Genomic DNA, 15,601 nt, shown 5'->3' on the forward strand with positions numbered 1-15,601 from the left:
GTGACAGTAGTAGTGGGCCCAGTCTATAATACCCTAAATGCGTGACGTGTGAACGCTCATTTAGTTATGAGACTAGTTCGCACGTAGAAGAAAGATTTATTGCGTAATGATTTGTTCGCGTGGCATTGCCGATACTTGTAAACGACATGCGCAGTTCGCATGGCACTCTCTATCGATACTAAACGTGCACAGTTTTTTGTAATCTGTTTGCATGGCGCAATGCCGATACTATCAAGTAAACGTGTGCCTAAGCTGTTTATATAGTATACATAATGATTTGTACATGTCCAAAGACACATTCAAAGGAAATTCCTTGATGTTAGTAGGTGTACGCCGTGACTAATGCTGACAAGTGTATACGGCCTCTCTGGAGTAATTTCCAGAAGTAATTTATTTAATCGTAAGACCTATTAAGTCCCAATTTAGGTCAAATTCATTTGATTTATTACGCAAGGGGAAATTTGATGACTGCCTTACTCTGTCCCCCGGGACTTCACATTGACCAACACCAAGTTGAGCTGAATGTGAATTTGAACAATTATTTTGATAATTTTTTTTTTCGTTAAAGGTTGGTTCACACTTGGACGCAACGCAATGACGTAGGCCTATATGCAACACGTGATTTGACAAATCATGATGATCTATCGTGTCAGTTCAGTTTAGCTGTATCATCCCCTGTCGGATGTAGCCCTCCTCATGCTTCTGCCGTCTGTTCTGTGCTGTCCTCGCCCACGTGATGCCTGCATACTTTGTGATGTCGTCCCTCCATCGCCGTTTCTGCCTTCCCCTTTTTCTTGTGCCGGTTCTTGGTTGCCATTCTGTCATACGTTTTGTCCACCTGTTGTCATCCCTTCTTGCCAGGTGTCCCGCCCAACGCCATTTTGCTTCTTTTATTTTGTTCATTATATCTTTGACTTTAGTCAATTTCCTTATTACTGTGTTTCTGATTTTATCCCTAATTGTCACTCCGAGCATCTGCCTTTCCATAGCTCTTTGTGCAGTGGTTAGTTTTTGTTCCAAAAATTTTGTTGTTGTCCATGTTTCACAACCATAAGTCATTGTAGGGAGTACACACTGGTTGAAAACTCTTCTCCTGTGAACTATTGGGATTTTCTTGTCGCAAAGGATTTCTCTATATCTGCCAAAGCAGCTCCATCCCGCCTTAATTCTTATGAGAATTTCGTCTCTTGTGATGTCAGCCATTTTCACTGTTTGGCCCAGGTACTTGTAGCTATCAACTTGTTCGATCCTATCATTTTCAATTTCTATGGACTCATTGTTATGGAAGTTTGTCATGTACTTTGTCTTTCCTTTGTGTATTTTCAAACCAATCTTCTTGCTCTCTCTGTTCAGATCATTTAACTGTTCCTCCATGTCTTTGACTGTTTCGGTTGTCAAAGCAACGTCATCTGCAAATCTAAGGTCAGTTAAACTCTCTCCATCAATGTTGACGCCATGTCTTTCCAGGTTTAAATGTTTGAAAATTTCTTCCTCTATGGTTGTAGTGAATATTTTTGGTGATATTGTGTCCCCTTGTCTGACACATCTGTTTATGTGGATGAGTTTAGATACATCTTTGTCAAGGTGTATTGTTGCAGTGGCATCTGTATAAATGAAAAAATAAATGATCTATCGTGTCGTGATTGGTCAAATTACTTGCGTTGCGCGTATCAACTGTCTTCCCGCTGTATTTTAATGCTAACCTACAGTGCTGTATCTCCACTTACTATCTATTTCCAAAGTATCAAAGGAATATTTGGTAATACAGCATCCTCATTTATATCACATGTATATCATGTAAGGTTAGGTTATGATACTTCGGAAATAGATATACAGTACCGAGAAGAAGCGGCTATAACCTAGCTTAACCCATATGTATATAAACCCCCGTTGTAACGACCAGAATTGTATTTTATGTTTATTTTATGAGGTATATTTTCAATCCGTCAAAAGAGAAACTTCCTAGTTTATCAGACATGAACTTCCTGTGTTGTTATAAATTGTTGCTCCGTTCTCTGTGAGAACTCTCATTTTAACAACAATTTTGTACAAATCCTTGTCGATTAAAAACCCACAAATATCCAGGATGAGGAAGCAGAAACCACTCCAAGTAACAGTTTTAAAAGTTAAAGTCATTTAATCCGAGAGTGAGTGAAATGTATGTTAAGACGAGTTATACCGGTATTAAACCAATGTCTGTACGCTACGCGCGTCTAAATTTTAAACCAATCACACCAGAGACATTTGATGCGACAATCGAGTTGGCGTGCACGTCAGGGTGGCGCAGAGCAAAGATCGTATAGCGCCACGTAGTAAAAATACGCATTCATTCGTTTTTCTGCGATAGTTATTCTGGGTTGTGAATACTTGAAAACAAACTTAGTAAACATCACGGGACAATGCCACAAACAGGTCAAAACATAAGGGAACCTTATTAGGAAACTGATTGATTGACGTCTCGTCAACAAGATAGACACTCAGCAAAGCTTTTGACAATAGCAGTTACATCTAATGATTGACATATTGCAACTTATGTAGTTTAACTGTTTTTGAATTGTTTAAATTAGCAAAATGTTCTCCAGATGTCTTGCCAAGAGTGAGTAAGCATTTTCGATTTACACAATAATATCGTGACCATCCAGAAATCTACCGTACAAAATGGACTAAATTCAACGTTTATTACCATATACAGTATTGTTATTCCATAGAGAAATATAGACAGTCCCCCTGCTGTTAAATATTCCATTCCAATGTCACAAAATATAGGCCCTAATTAGTCACAAAATTGGATCGACAAAAAAAAATAACTTGAAAAACTGTAAGAAAAAGCAGTCCGAAAAACTATTACATCTCTTGTGTAGGTCAAAAATAGAAATGGTATGTAGGCCTAAATATCATGAAACATTTTGTGCAAGATACATTGGTTTACTTGTTGATGAAGTTTGTATTCACAGATCGAAGATTGTTTTAGCTTTTCTTTTTAGACAAGAAAATAAAGAAGTTCGTGTATTAGTTTACAGTTGTTGATGGAGGGTTGTAGGCCTAATGGTTCTTAATCTATCGTGATTGTTGCAATTGTGACGTTTTTATATCCAATAAATGTCACTATTCAGCTTCCCTCTGTTACCTATAAAGAAATCGGTCTCCATGGCGACCTAAATAACAAAATGGGTGCGGTCAGATTCTTGGAAATTAAATTAACTTCTTCTTAATTACCTACCTACTTTTCCATAATAAATCCATTGTGGTGTATACGTTTTGTACGATATTTATGGCTATTCATTTATGTTATTGTAGTTTTAATTTCTTATTTTAACTTACATTTGTGCCAGTTTTCAAAATAAGCCAGGGTGATATAACATAGGGTTTGTAGAAGTTGTGCATTCCTAGAAACAGTGCGAGTAATGACGAACCCATTCCTAACGAATTGGACACTTTTTGGCATAAAGACTTTCGGTGAAATGCCGTTGGTAATTGAAACTGAAGAGCTTCCGAGAAATGTCCCGGAGATAACTTTTCTTGATGGGTAATTGTAAAGTTTTTGTTGGCAAACGCGAGCGCATCAAAAATGACCACGTGTATTTTCTCGTTTTTAAATCATCGCCAACAAGTTTCATTCCAGATTTGCTTCTTAACTCTAGAAATTCAAAAACTTGGCCAGGAGCCAACATTTTACTTTAGTTGTAATTTTTGCAATTCATTCATCTGGTAAATATCAGGAAGAGTCGTTTTTAGCAATTTAAATTTATTAACTTTTAATTCTGAATTTTCTGATTTTAGAGTTTAAAGTGTTTTATGTATGTATGTAACGAGGAGGGAGGACCCGCCCGCCCGCGGCCCTGCCGTATTCAGAAGATAATTTTCAGAATTCTACAGAATGTGTAGAAGGATTTCATTTAGTTTTTAAACTATTCATTTTACGATCATCTGGTCAAGTAAAAGTAAATATTTTGTAGTTTGGTATAATGAATATAATCTGCTGAATTTGTACACTTTTTAAAATGCCCGTAAAAGTAAACGAGGCCAATCCAATTATGTTATACGCTCGCTCAGAAAATCAAAGATACCATTAGAATACTGTAAAAGTATGAAACGCCAGAAATTAGAATTTGTAGAACCATGGCGAAATATGTTTTATAAAAAAATTGGTTTCAGACTGAAAAAACATAATTGAGCATGAAACGCTATATATAAGAATGACATTATTATTATTATACAAAATGATATTTAAAAAAATAGTACATTGCAGTCGGGATCAAGTCTCTAGAAGTGCCGTAAGCACTTGTCACGATATGAGCCTTTCAACAAAAATATTAACTTATTTCTCGATGGTTATAGAACGCAATGAACTGAAGATGAGTTGGGCGCCGCAATGGGTCATCACAGACTAAGGGTGCCAAATAGAACTACTCCATGAAGTGGAATGGATGACTTTACTTAATTTAATTTGTTTATTCTTATAGCGAATTATCCACTGTACAGTAAAATCAATATAAACATTTAGATAAAATACAAATCACATAAACTATAGCAAAATTATAGTAAAAAATGTAAACGATAAAGCTAAAAGGTGAAGTTAAAAATTTAAGGACACATGAACACTAAGAAACGCGGAACCAATTTCTACAACGTCGTGACGATTACAACCATGATCATAGCTGTTGATACATTATTACGACGCAATACACTCTATAAATATTGAGGACAACGCAAATTCGAATGGACGCAACGCAAGTGATTTTGACCATCAATCACAAGCGACAGTTCAGATGATCCATCTCGTCGTGATTGGTCAAGGTGGGACCAGACCATGGCATTAACGTACGATCTCGATATGCTTGAGTTATAAATGCAGGGGCGGTCGCAGGACTATTTTAAGAGGGTTGTCCAAAGACTCCAGAGCTGTAGACGCTGAGTATTTGAGCAAGCAAATTGTTAAATGACACCCCTAGATGGCCGCAAATGGTACTCTTGCACGTAAAATTCATGATAATGCACCTCTAGTTCGCCGGAAATGTCACTCACTCTATAGTGCGCTAGCAAACAGAGGATTGTAGCCTATAATAATAGCCGGTAATAAAACATACGGGATTTCCAGTAAATTACCAATGGTTTATTCAAAGTAACTAATCCCTTACTATTCAATCAAAATGGTATTATACTAATATATTGTTGAAAAAATGGATTGCGTGATATGATAATGGATTGATGGTAAAACGTAACAAAGATACGATCTCGTGTGGTTATTAGGTATTCATACAGTGATAAAGCGGAGGATTATTTTTGTAGCGTTCCATTTAAAATAAATGTTGTTACAAATAAATATTTTGGTTGTGAACGTCGTTAAATTCGTTGGCGTCAGCATCACTTCTTTTACCAATTTTAACGATTAAGCTAACATCAAAACAACAACAACAACAAAATGCCCTGAACTCTGTAACTACTTCAAGTTCCGGGTCCGGATGGATATTGTATACGATGAAATGGGACTCAATTTTAATTTAGTGCCAGAAACAACATTTAGTATAAAATTAAGGGTGTTGCCCGGGCCACTAGGGCAACACCCTGGATTCGCCCTCATAAGGCCTATTTGCATGAACATGTGTATGTAAATATTTCAAAACCCCTTCATTAAAATAACTGGGTCCGCCCCTGAAATGTATAGCCTTACTCTTTTCCTGGTTTGACAGAGGAAGTTTTGGTGAATACAATGAACGCCCGGTCATCACCGTTCCGCAGGTTGTTGCTTTTAAATATAGAGTGTGTTAAACCCACCAAAATATGTCATCAACACCGCTGAAATTCCGGTAACTGATTTCTGTGTTGGCATTGATGCAGAAAATGACGCGTGTTCATGTTTGCTTTCCCCCAGCCTAGCCGTTATACGTCAACAATAATAATGTACGACTGAAACACGTGATAGCATTCCAACGTTATTTTGATTTGTTATAATTATGATTGAAGAATGGAGGAAATACATAATTTATTTCCACCAAATGCAAACGCAATCCAATTGGGGATAACAATATCAATGTTGTGATAAGGACAGGACGGTACCGATATGTCCGAGGCGATTCGTGGGGACGAATTCGACACACTAATTCGACACACATGAATTAGTGTGGTATGGCCGGCCCTCCATGATTATGGATATGTCTGTTACTAAAATTAGAACTTTGTCAAAACATGATTTTATGGAAATATTAAAATGCAATCATATGAACAATATACATCTTCTTGATATGTAAACATAGGGTTATATAGCCAATGTAGTCTAGGTTCAGTCAGCATTTCGACTTCATTGGAAATACATATTTGGCACAAGACAAACTAAAGACTTGCGGAAGTCTAAGCTATGTTTACACACTATCAAACTTCATGTGATTGTGACAACAAAACTAGTTTGATAGTGTAAACAGAGCTTTAACATAATGTACATTAGTTAAATCTTGTTTCGAAACTGTAGCAAGAAAAAGAAAAAAAAAGAAAACGTGCTTCGAGAAGTTTGCGAGACTATTTTGCTGCTGATAATATACTTGTCAAATTGAATAATCCGATTCGTGAAAACACACGCATACAATTTTATTGATATATTTTGATAACTCATTAGTAGAATCAGATAGACACTGGACGTGCTACCGGTTATGGAAGAAAGGTCGAAAGTTCGATCGAACATCATCATCGGCAAGAAGTCAATTCGTGTACAGAAAACGAAGTATATACTAAAAAGTATAGAACGCAGGGGTTTCGTTTAAATAGTTTAAAACTTGCCAACGTTCGTTGCATGACAAAGTGTCCCCTTAATAAATACAGATGTCCCTTGAATAGTTGTGTCTCAAAGGAACGTCTTTTTTTAAATACGAACCTCGGTCCCCGCAGTGATCTGGTTGATAATTTGATTTTGCTACCTCTCTGTAACATAACTAGAATTGGTGTGCATTTCCATTATTGCTATCAAATTCAATGATACAAATTACTTGTGAAAACTGTTTAATTGGACAACCAGACATGGCAAAATTGGACCAGCTAGACGTAATTTGTTGTAACCTAGGCCTACATTTCAGTATTTTTAGATTATTATTTTCTTTAAAAATATAAGTAATTTAGTTAAAGAAAATTTAAGTTTAACTTAAGAAGTTTTAAGGTCAATTCTATAAATACACAATACTAATGATACTGTACAGGCATCCCATATGTATCACATGAGGCGCCTGTATTATGTTATGGTTAGGCTGGTTACATAGCATATAGCATCACATGTGACGCTGTATTACAGATGTTTTCCTATGATATTGTGCATAGATACAATATAACCGAAAGATCGACTACACATTAATGTTCAGGCGTTGGTTTTACCGAGTAGGATAATGCTTTTCCATCATATCCATCTTTAACTTACTTTGATTATCGGAATGGATTAATTTGACGTTTTCATTGCTTCAACAAACTATTTTGTTTCATCAACGTCTCATCAAACATCTTGATTTACACACCTCCTTGGTTTATCGTTCAAAAGTATCGAACTAATTCTAGGAAATAATTCCAATTATTTGTATAATTGACCCCACCAAAGTATTTTTTAACTAATGACTACCATTGTTCCTATAGATAAATTTACAGCTAACAAACGGAAAATATTTAAACCCCAACCCTTAATATGTATTAACCATACCATCAGGAAATAAGGAACCACAAAACATTTTTAGAATTGTTGACAAACAAAAAATTCCTTTATATAACTCATTACAAATGATTTAATTCAGGAAAAGGGGATGATAATATCAATCAGTATTGTTAGGCGCTCTGTTCTTTGTAGGGCGCCATATAAAAACTTGTATAGAATAGAATCTTCTCTGGTTGAGCAACATTACGGTCAGTATACCCCATTATAATCACGTGTGTGTGTGAATAGAATGAGGCAGGTCATTCACCTATTTCGAAGTTGGCAATACAATTACAAATAAGCCTCTTTCACACTATGGCAGTTTAAAAATTGGCAACACTCAATAATTGTGATTTCTACAGCAACCAATGGCACTGGTGACCCATGGCCTAAACATTGTACAATTTAAAGTAACACAAGAATGTAAGCCTACGCACGACGCAAATAATTTGACCAATCACAAAGCGTAAACTTACATAACTAACTTAAAGACGACACCACTCGGTTCGGATTATCACGTTACAAAATTGATATTCATGTTTTCGCGCTCTTTTCGCTTGATATTCTCTAGATATATACGTAGTATTTTAGCCTACTGTATTTAACAAAATGTGTAGCCTGCGTAGGCCTATATTTACTAATTACGCATTTTTATTCTCTGGCTAAATGCTGATTAACAATTTTGACACAAAAAAATTGTTTTTATACGATTTTATTAAAATGTATTTAGCACTTGGAACTATTGACCCTATGTGCTGTGTCCATGAATTAACATTTTTCTAAAAATCAAATGGTATTTAAAAAACCTACCACCAAAATTACGCGTATTTCGGTCGATGCTGATCGTATATCAACATACATGAGTCCCAATTATTGTTTGAATTACTAAATATGAGTTAATTAAAACAATCCGCGGAGGTAAAATAGGTCAATTATATATGTGTATGGAATTATTTCATCTATTGTTTTACTGACGACCTTCACTATTGACCAAAAGAATTCTGAAAAAGTAGGCTAATTCTTTTGAACAAATTTTCGTTTTAATGTACTGTACATTAAGTTTATTGACGTGAGAGTGTGTATCAAACACGCCGCGCGTCTCATTTCGTCGGTTTTAATTACGCCCTCCAATCCTCATAATAGTTTTCGATTCTGGAGAGATGGTGTAGCCTAAATTTGGAAAAATAGTACTTTTCGCGTATGATCAGACCCTTGAGATGAATATTAAATATAGGCCTCATCGTCAAGGTCTTGGTAACAAACGTTCATAAATTCATTATAGTAGGCGTTCGTTGCGAACATATTGTGGAATAAATCACACTTAGTCGGTTTACTTCCTATACTTACACTATTAATCATCATAAAAACATCAATATACTATCGCTATGTTTAGCAAATATCTAGCATTTTCCAAGAATAGTCTTACGTAATTCATTCAATAGAAAATGTCAAATCGTGTCATGCCTAATATCATGTGTAAGAGTACTTCCGTTGCTTCGTCCTTTGGATAGAACGTCTAGAAGCCGTTAGATTCCTACGTCATGGTGTATTTGTTTATGCACATCATCACATTAGTATTATTTAATGCTAAATATAGGCCCTATTTGATATTAGTGCTGTATGGAATTTACAATAAATATACAAACATTATAACTTTTGATGACAGAAGAATAATTTATTAATAATAATAATAATATCAACATTAATTAAAACATCTTATATTCAATCATGATTGTTTCATTTTCCAAATATCAGTCGATGTTTTTCAAAGCTTTTATCACCATGAAGAAAGAATTCATTCCATTCTGGTTATACAATTATTAATATGTACAGACAGTCGTATAAATATATAAATAATGATTACAGTTGTCGATATCTTATTTACAGTGACCTTTACGTCCATTAGGCGGCCTATATATATTACGTAGAGTGTCGCAACGTATATTTACACTGTTCACGTCATCAACTTTTAATAACATGATCAATTAACAGAATCAGATTGTATTAACATCCTGTTTATTCGTGATATGATTGTGATTGATTAATATTAATCGTGTAAAAAGCAATTAAGCATCGCCCTGCTTGCGTTAGAAAATCCATAGTTGACGCGTTAGAAAATCCATAGTTGACGCGTTAGAAAATCCATAGTTAACGCGTTAGAAAATCCATAGTTACACGTTAAACTATTTTATACCCAACATTAATCATGAGTTCAAACTCATCTGATATAATACTGGTAAATTAACAGTGTACAGTATTACGTAATTTTATTACAGTACGTCCAAACATGGAGGAATTATTTAAATAATTCCTCCATATATGGCACGCCAAAGTGGCAAGAATGATAATAATAGTTTTAATTTATCTCCGCTCTTCCGAAGTGGAGCAGTTTATATAAAATATCATCGTTCTGAGACACAGACGTTGAATGGACTGGGGTTGAGGCTAATTCCATAGTGTTTATCTATGCTCGGCGATGGATTGTCCGGCGATGACGTAATTCTGAAGGTGTGAAACAAGCTGGTGAAGAAAAGATAAAGTTCCATACGGGCTAACGATTCCCCCGGACATCCACGACGACCTGAAAACAAACAAACCAATAATTATAATGTGATACAGAGTTTAGTAATATTACATATTTTATTTCATGTGATATAATGGCAAGACAAATGCACGTTTAATTATTGATGAAAATGGTACGCGCACGTCTAATTTGTTCTATTCGTTATGTTACTAAAGCATCAAATGAGACAGTGATAATGAATCATAAAGTAAACCGCTTTGTCTAATTTAGTTTAATAAACCAACCGATTAATTCAATTACTTTTTTTTTCATTTCTAATTGATTTCTTTTATCGCAGAAAAACAGGTCATTTCTCCATACCGTCTAGTAATTCTGCGCACGTTCATAAAAATATGAGCATGCCTATAATGAACTTTTTACTCAATAGGCGCGTAGTCGCGGGGCGCGTAGTCGCGGGGCGCGTCATGGGAACGAGGACTTCGCTAATGTTAGACCTACCTGCTGAAAATGGCATGAGACCCGGCTGAGAAGTGACTACGTTGCCATCGGCATCAAGGAACCTTTCTGGCCTAAACACTTCTGGATCTTTCCAACATGTTGGATCAACGTGAACAGAGTACAAATTAACAAAAATAGTTTCATCAGCTGGGATGTTGTAGCCACAAAGTTCAGTAGATTCTGTCGTTTTGTGAGGGTAAGACAACGCCGTGATGTTTGCCATCCTCTGAACCTCCATCAAGGTTGCCTCTGTGTATGCAAGTTTTGATCTATGTTTTAAAGATGGTACTGCACCATTACAGACGGTATCTAATTCTTCCTGAACTTTAGCTTGGACGTCTGGGAAAACAATCATATAGAGAAGTGCCCATCTGAGTGTAGAACTCATTGTTTCGGTTCCAGCAAAAATTAAGTCATTAATTATATGAAAGAGATATTTTTCATTGAAAAAGTTTTGTTGATCTGGACATTCGGCTTCTCTGCGTTTGATCTCTTCCAAATACGCGTCAATAAAATCTCTCTTCAATTCTGGATCGTACGTTTGCTTGTGCTCATGGATCATACCATGAAGAAACTTTTGCATCGCGTTATCGATCTGAAATACTTCTTTCAGTTCTGGTGTCGGGAAGTGTCGTAGGAAAGGAAAGAAGTTCACGGCTGCTGCAGTTGTGCCAATCTCAGAGAATCTGTAAATGGAATCAACCAGAAGTTGGAAAGAAGCCTCATTGTAATCGAATCTTCGACCAAAACAGACGTTGCAGATGACATTGGAAACACTTATTTCTAGAAAGTGGTCCATGTTGAAGCTATTACTTCCCTTGTCTTTCATTGCAGACAATAGGTAACCGATTTCTTCCATCATTTTAGCTTCAAGGTTGCTCTTTCCTCCTCCGAGATTACGGAGAACTTGTAACGTAAACCGTCTCTGCTCTTTCCATTTCGGGCAACAGTCAGCAGTGACAATACCTTTAGAAAGAACACAAAAAAATCTATGTTAATGATTACTATTGTAGTAGGTTAATGTTCATTTGACAACCCGTCCCCTAAGAATATTATCTTTATATTGAACCAACGAAAGCTTTAATTTTTCGGATTGTTATATTACCGCAAATGTGTACGTGTAGTTTATGTATGATATAATCAATCATTAATATAAACAGGAAAACCAGAATTAAATGAAGTTTACCAGAATATCGTAATTGATATCCGAATCATTACGTATAATCGAACACTTTCCGGTTATGGTTTAATAATACCGGTAGGCACTTATTGAGTAACGGGCTACTACAGTACTGTACAGAGATTTGCGGTCTCCAAAGACGAAAATTAAAAAATAATTTTGGGAAATTGGAGCGACTCGGTCACGATTTTTACATTGTGCGTAAGCACAAATAATATCAATACCACAGCCTATCGATATACCCACACATGGGATGCATCCATATTTGGTATTATATGGATCAATCACGAATAATTAATACCGACTATTATTTCAAAATGTGAGGTTGTAAAAAATATAACCAAATATAGGCTATAACAAAACTGCCACCGTTGATAGACCGAGACGCAATTCTTCATAGGCTCGGTTTATGCACAATCGTAACATTCTATAAAACAGTTTTACGTTTAAACCGAGTTATCTGTGACACATTTATATTATGTATTGTTTCGTTCACATGATAATTTGATTTGCACACTAGTTTTGATTCTCACACCAACGGCTTCAATCGTTAATATTTCTACGGTGAAGTTTTTCACAAAGGTGGTCCATCCAGGCATGCCGACAGAGCATCTAGGGTCCATATTTGCTCTACATACAACCCGAGTAATATTCTATTTACGTTTGAGATATGATGACGTAGGCCTATCAAACATGCTGACGTTGATTTTAAAACCTTATCTCTGTCTGTTGTTTTTTGTAACTAACTTTCTTATTATATTGTTTGAATTTAATTGTTTGTGTCATTTCATTTATGTTTACAATGTTTCTTCATCTGAACTAATTTTGTTCCTGTAAAGAACATTATTCACATTTAGTTTAACTTTCTTCAAACCTAAGAATTGATGAAGCGTACAGAATGTACCTTCTGGTAGCCCCTGGAATACGGATCTCCTTTCCATATCCGCCCAAGCAAGGAAATCAAACATATACACATCCGCATCATTAAATAAAACCAAAACAAACTTATAGCTTTTCTAAATAAATAAGCAAGTAGGGCTAAGGTGTAAACATGGAGAAATAACTTATTTCTCCATGGTGTAAATAAGCAATATAATTCGTTTCCACTAGCGTACATCAAACAAGACGTCCAAACGTTGAGAACATTTTAAATTTTAAAATAACATAATTTGTATAATGTGCAAACGCGTATACGTCTTAACAAAAATAATTGCCGGTATGAGCTGCAGGGCAGTAGGAAACTATATTACTATTAGTGATCTGGGATTTCCCTATACGTCATCATACCGAAGAACCCTTTGCAAATACATTGCATAACTATTTTCGTTTTATTTCCGAATAATGCGTACTAAAGGTAATAATCAGTTCCGTACACATTTTGACCTTGCGGTTGTTTGAAACTGCATTTTTAGTTCCCTGTTAACTATATTTTGAGGCGGGTGGGTTGTGTGTTAACAAAGTACATGTTTACTTAATACATTTACGGAGTTAGGCTTAATTTCTACTAGTAAAGCCTACTACAGTAAGTATAGTAATGAAAAAATAATTAACAAACCTTGTCCATCGGTAAGCATGGTTGTCAGTGCCAAATGCGGTCTACCCTCAAACACCCGTGCCTGTTTTACTAACGCTTCCCGAATAACTTCAGCTCCGTTTAAAACTGTAACTCGCTGGCTGCCCATTTTTACACAAAAAACGTCACCATAAACTTTTGCCATCTCCATAAAAGTTAAGTGCGGATTTTTACCAATGCTCAAGACGTTTCCAAAAAACGGTAATCCCCACGGACCCGGGGGTAAATTATCTGTTCGTGTTTTACTCCATCGCTGTACTATTACAATTGCTGCTAAAATGACTGTTGTTAAAACCAACACAACCTGAGCCCACGTCGAACCAAATAATGCAGAAGTATACATACTGAATTTCGCTTTAAAAACAATTATTACAAGAAGTCCAAATCACAAAAATGATTTTTTAAAGTCTATCCGATATTTTCCGGAAATCAACGAAAACATTGAGCTATCGTGCTTTCGGTAGTAGTAAGTGTGTTATGACTTGTTCGTTCATCGAGAAAGATATTTATTGCAGAGTTTGTTTGAATAGCTGTCATGAAGCGCGAATTGATATTCCAAATATGGTATTGATGGGAGGAGTTTTAAATTGTGTCACTGCTACATCGGATACGTGACGTAATTGGAACAACTCCACGCTCGACTCATGCTGTTGAGTTCGTGAGATAAAACTACTAAGACAATTACATAACATGACAAATATCACTAGGCTTACATAATGATGTAAAGAGGAACATGCGATATGACATTTCAAACGAATTAACGCCGCCAAGTTATTATTTTTTTTTCATTCCAGCTTAAACAAGTTTAAAACGATATTGCTGTTTGAATCTTGACCAAGGACTGTCAGGAAGATTTGTGGTGTCAACCATTCTTCTGCCAAAAACATAAATTATATTTAATTAAATTAACGAAGCATGTGTTTTGTTGTGATATTGTGTTTGACAAAATCGAAATCGATCAAATCACGTCGAGCTGTGTGCCCATTGATTGTCACCATATTCAGAGATATTTTTTAATTAGGTCTCGTAAACGTTTTTGCGTTACGTCTATGGCAAACCCGCGTGATGGCATTGACGTGCGCCAGAGGTTACACCTCAATCACGGGATGCGTGGGGCATTCTGTAGGCCTACTCGACTCTCGTATCATCAAAGAGTGGAAATGAAAAATGTTAACCAAGTCTCGAAGATATGATGATCAAACAGGTCACGAATAATTAGGTTAAAAATAATATGGGCAGTAAGAAACGTTTCCTCGATGCATATGACTATGCCAAATGTACAGTGCTCCTAAAACAACTTAGCTACAGGTCTGAAGAAACGGAAGAACTATCTGAGCCAATAGGCCTACTTTACTGGAAAGCTTCCGTGCTTATGTTTGAAATTGGGATAAAGTTTTTATCCTGGATTACAGTAATCAGACTATGAGTTAGTCAAGAGACGTATTTCGAGTTATTAGTCAGTGGGCCTACAATATTTTGGAGGATGACGGTAACACTTCAGACGACGAGACTTAGAAACACGCAACACGAGGACGTACGTAAGCGCCACGCAAGTAATTTGACCAATCACAAACTTACCAAACGATCACTTCCACGACTACTATTCATAGTGATACAGTAACTATCATATCATGTCATAATTTGTGTTTGTCAGTTAATACAATACAACCAATTGTATTATCATAAACATGATCACAATCCCGTCTTTCACAATTGTCACATCTTGCATTCACCTCTGTTACTTATATTTTCCTTAATTTGCTTGTATATGTTATTTTGTATTGTTAAGCGCTTGAGTATAGCCGTACAGAAGTACATACCTACTGTATTAATGTTTACAAGAAAGGGGGCGCACTATAAAATCTGTGTCATTCTTTAAAAAATCACAAAACATTAACGCCGTGTTTCTGCAGCCAAACATTAACCGATATTAACCGATAAAAATTAACCGATAATGTTGTTTTGGCTACGGAAACACGGCCTTATTTTATAAGGAGAAAGCCAAAGCAATCAACATCACTGTAGCTAGCTCACATGATCATGATTGCCTTTCCGTAGTACAACCAGAATAAAAAAGTAAATAATTTATACAGGCCTCTAATTGCGTAATAACATAATGTTCTTATTAGAATATAATATAAATTGATTTCAGAACATTTACCA

At 35.8% G+C, this 15,601-nt stretch overlaps 2 protein-coding genes across 2 annotated transcripts in view; one reads left to right on the forward strand and one right to left on the reverse strand.

The window, feature by feature from the left end:
- LOC144851903 (uncharacterized) overlaps nucleotides 1-15,601 on the forward strand; it is a 90,013-nt gene that overhangs the window by 68,652 nt on the left and 5,760 nt on the right. The gene's annotated exons all lie outside the window — the stretch shown is intronic.
- Nucleotides 9,318-14,005, reverse strand: LOC144851686 (cytochrome P450 2U1-like). The gene is made up of 3 exons (XM_078709267.1): nucleotides 13,421-14,005; nucleotides 10,686-11,651; nucleotides 9,318-10,244 (listed from the first exon to the last, which is right to left on the reverse strand). Exons 1-3 carry the CDS (start codon nucleotides 13,779-13,781, stop codon nucleotides 10,066-10,068), a joined length of 1,506 nt encoding a protein of 501 aa, XP_078565393.1. The 5' UTR covers nucleotides 13,782-14,005; the 3' UTR covers nucleotides 9,318-10,065.

Source organism: Antedon bifida, chromosome 9, assembly GCF_963402885.1.
Source record: "Antedon bifida chromosome 9, ecAntBifi1.1, whole genome shotgun sequence".
Classification (NCBI taxonomy): domain Eukaryota; kingdom Metazoa; phylum Echinodermata; class Crinoidea; order Comatulida; family Antedonidae; genus Antedon; species Antedon bifida.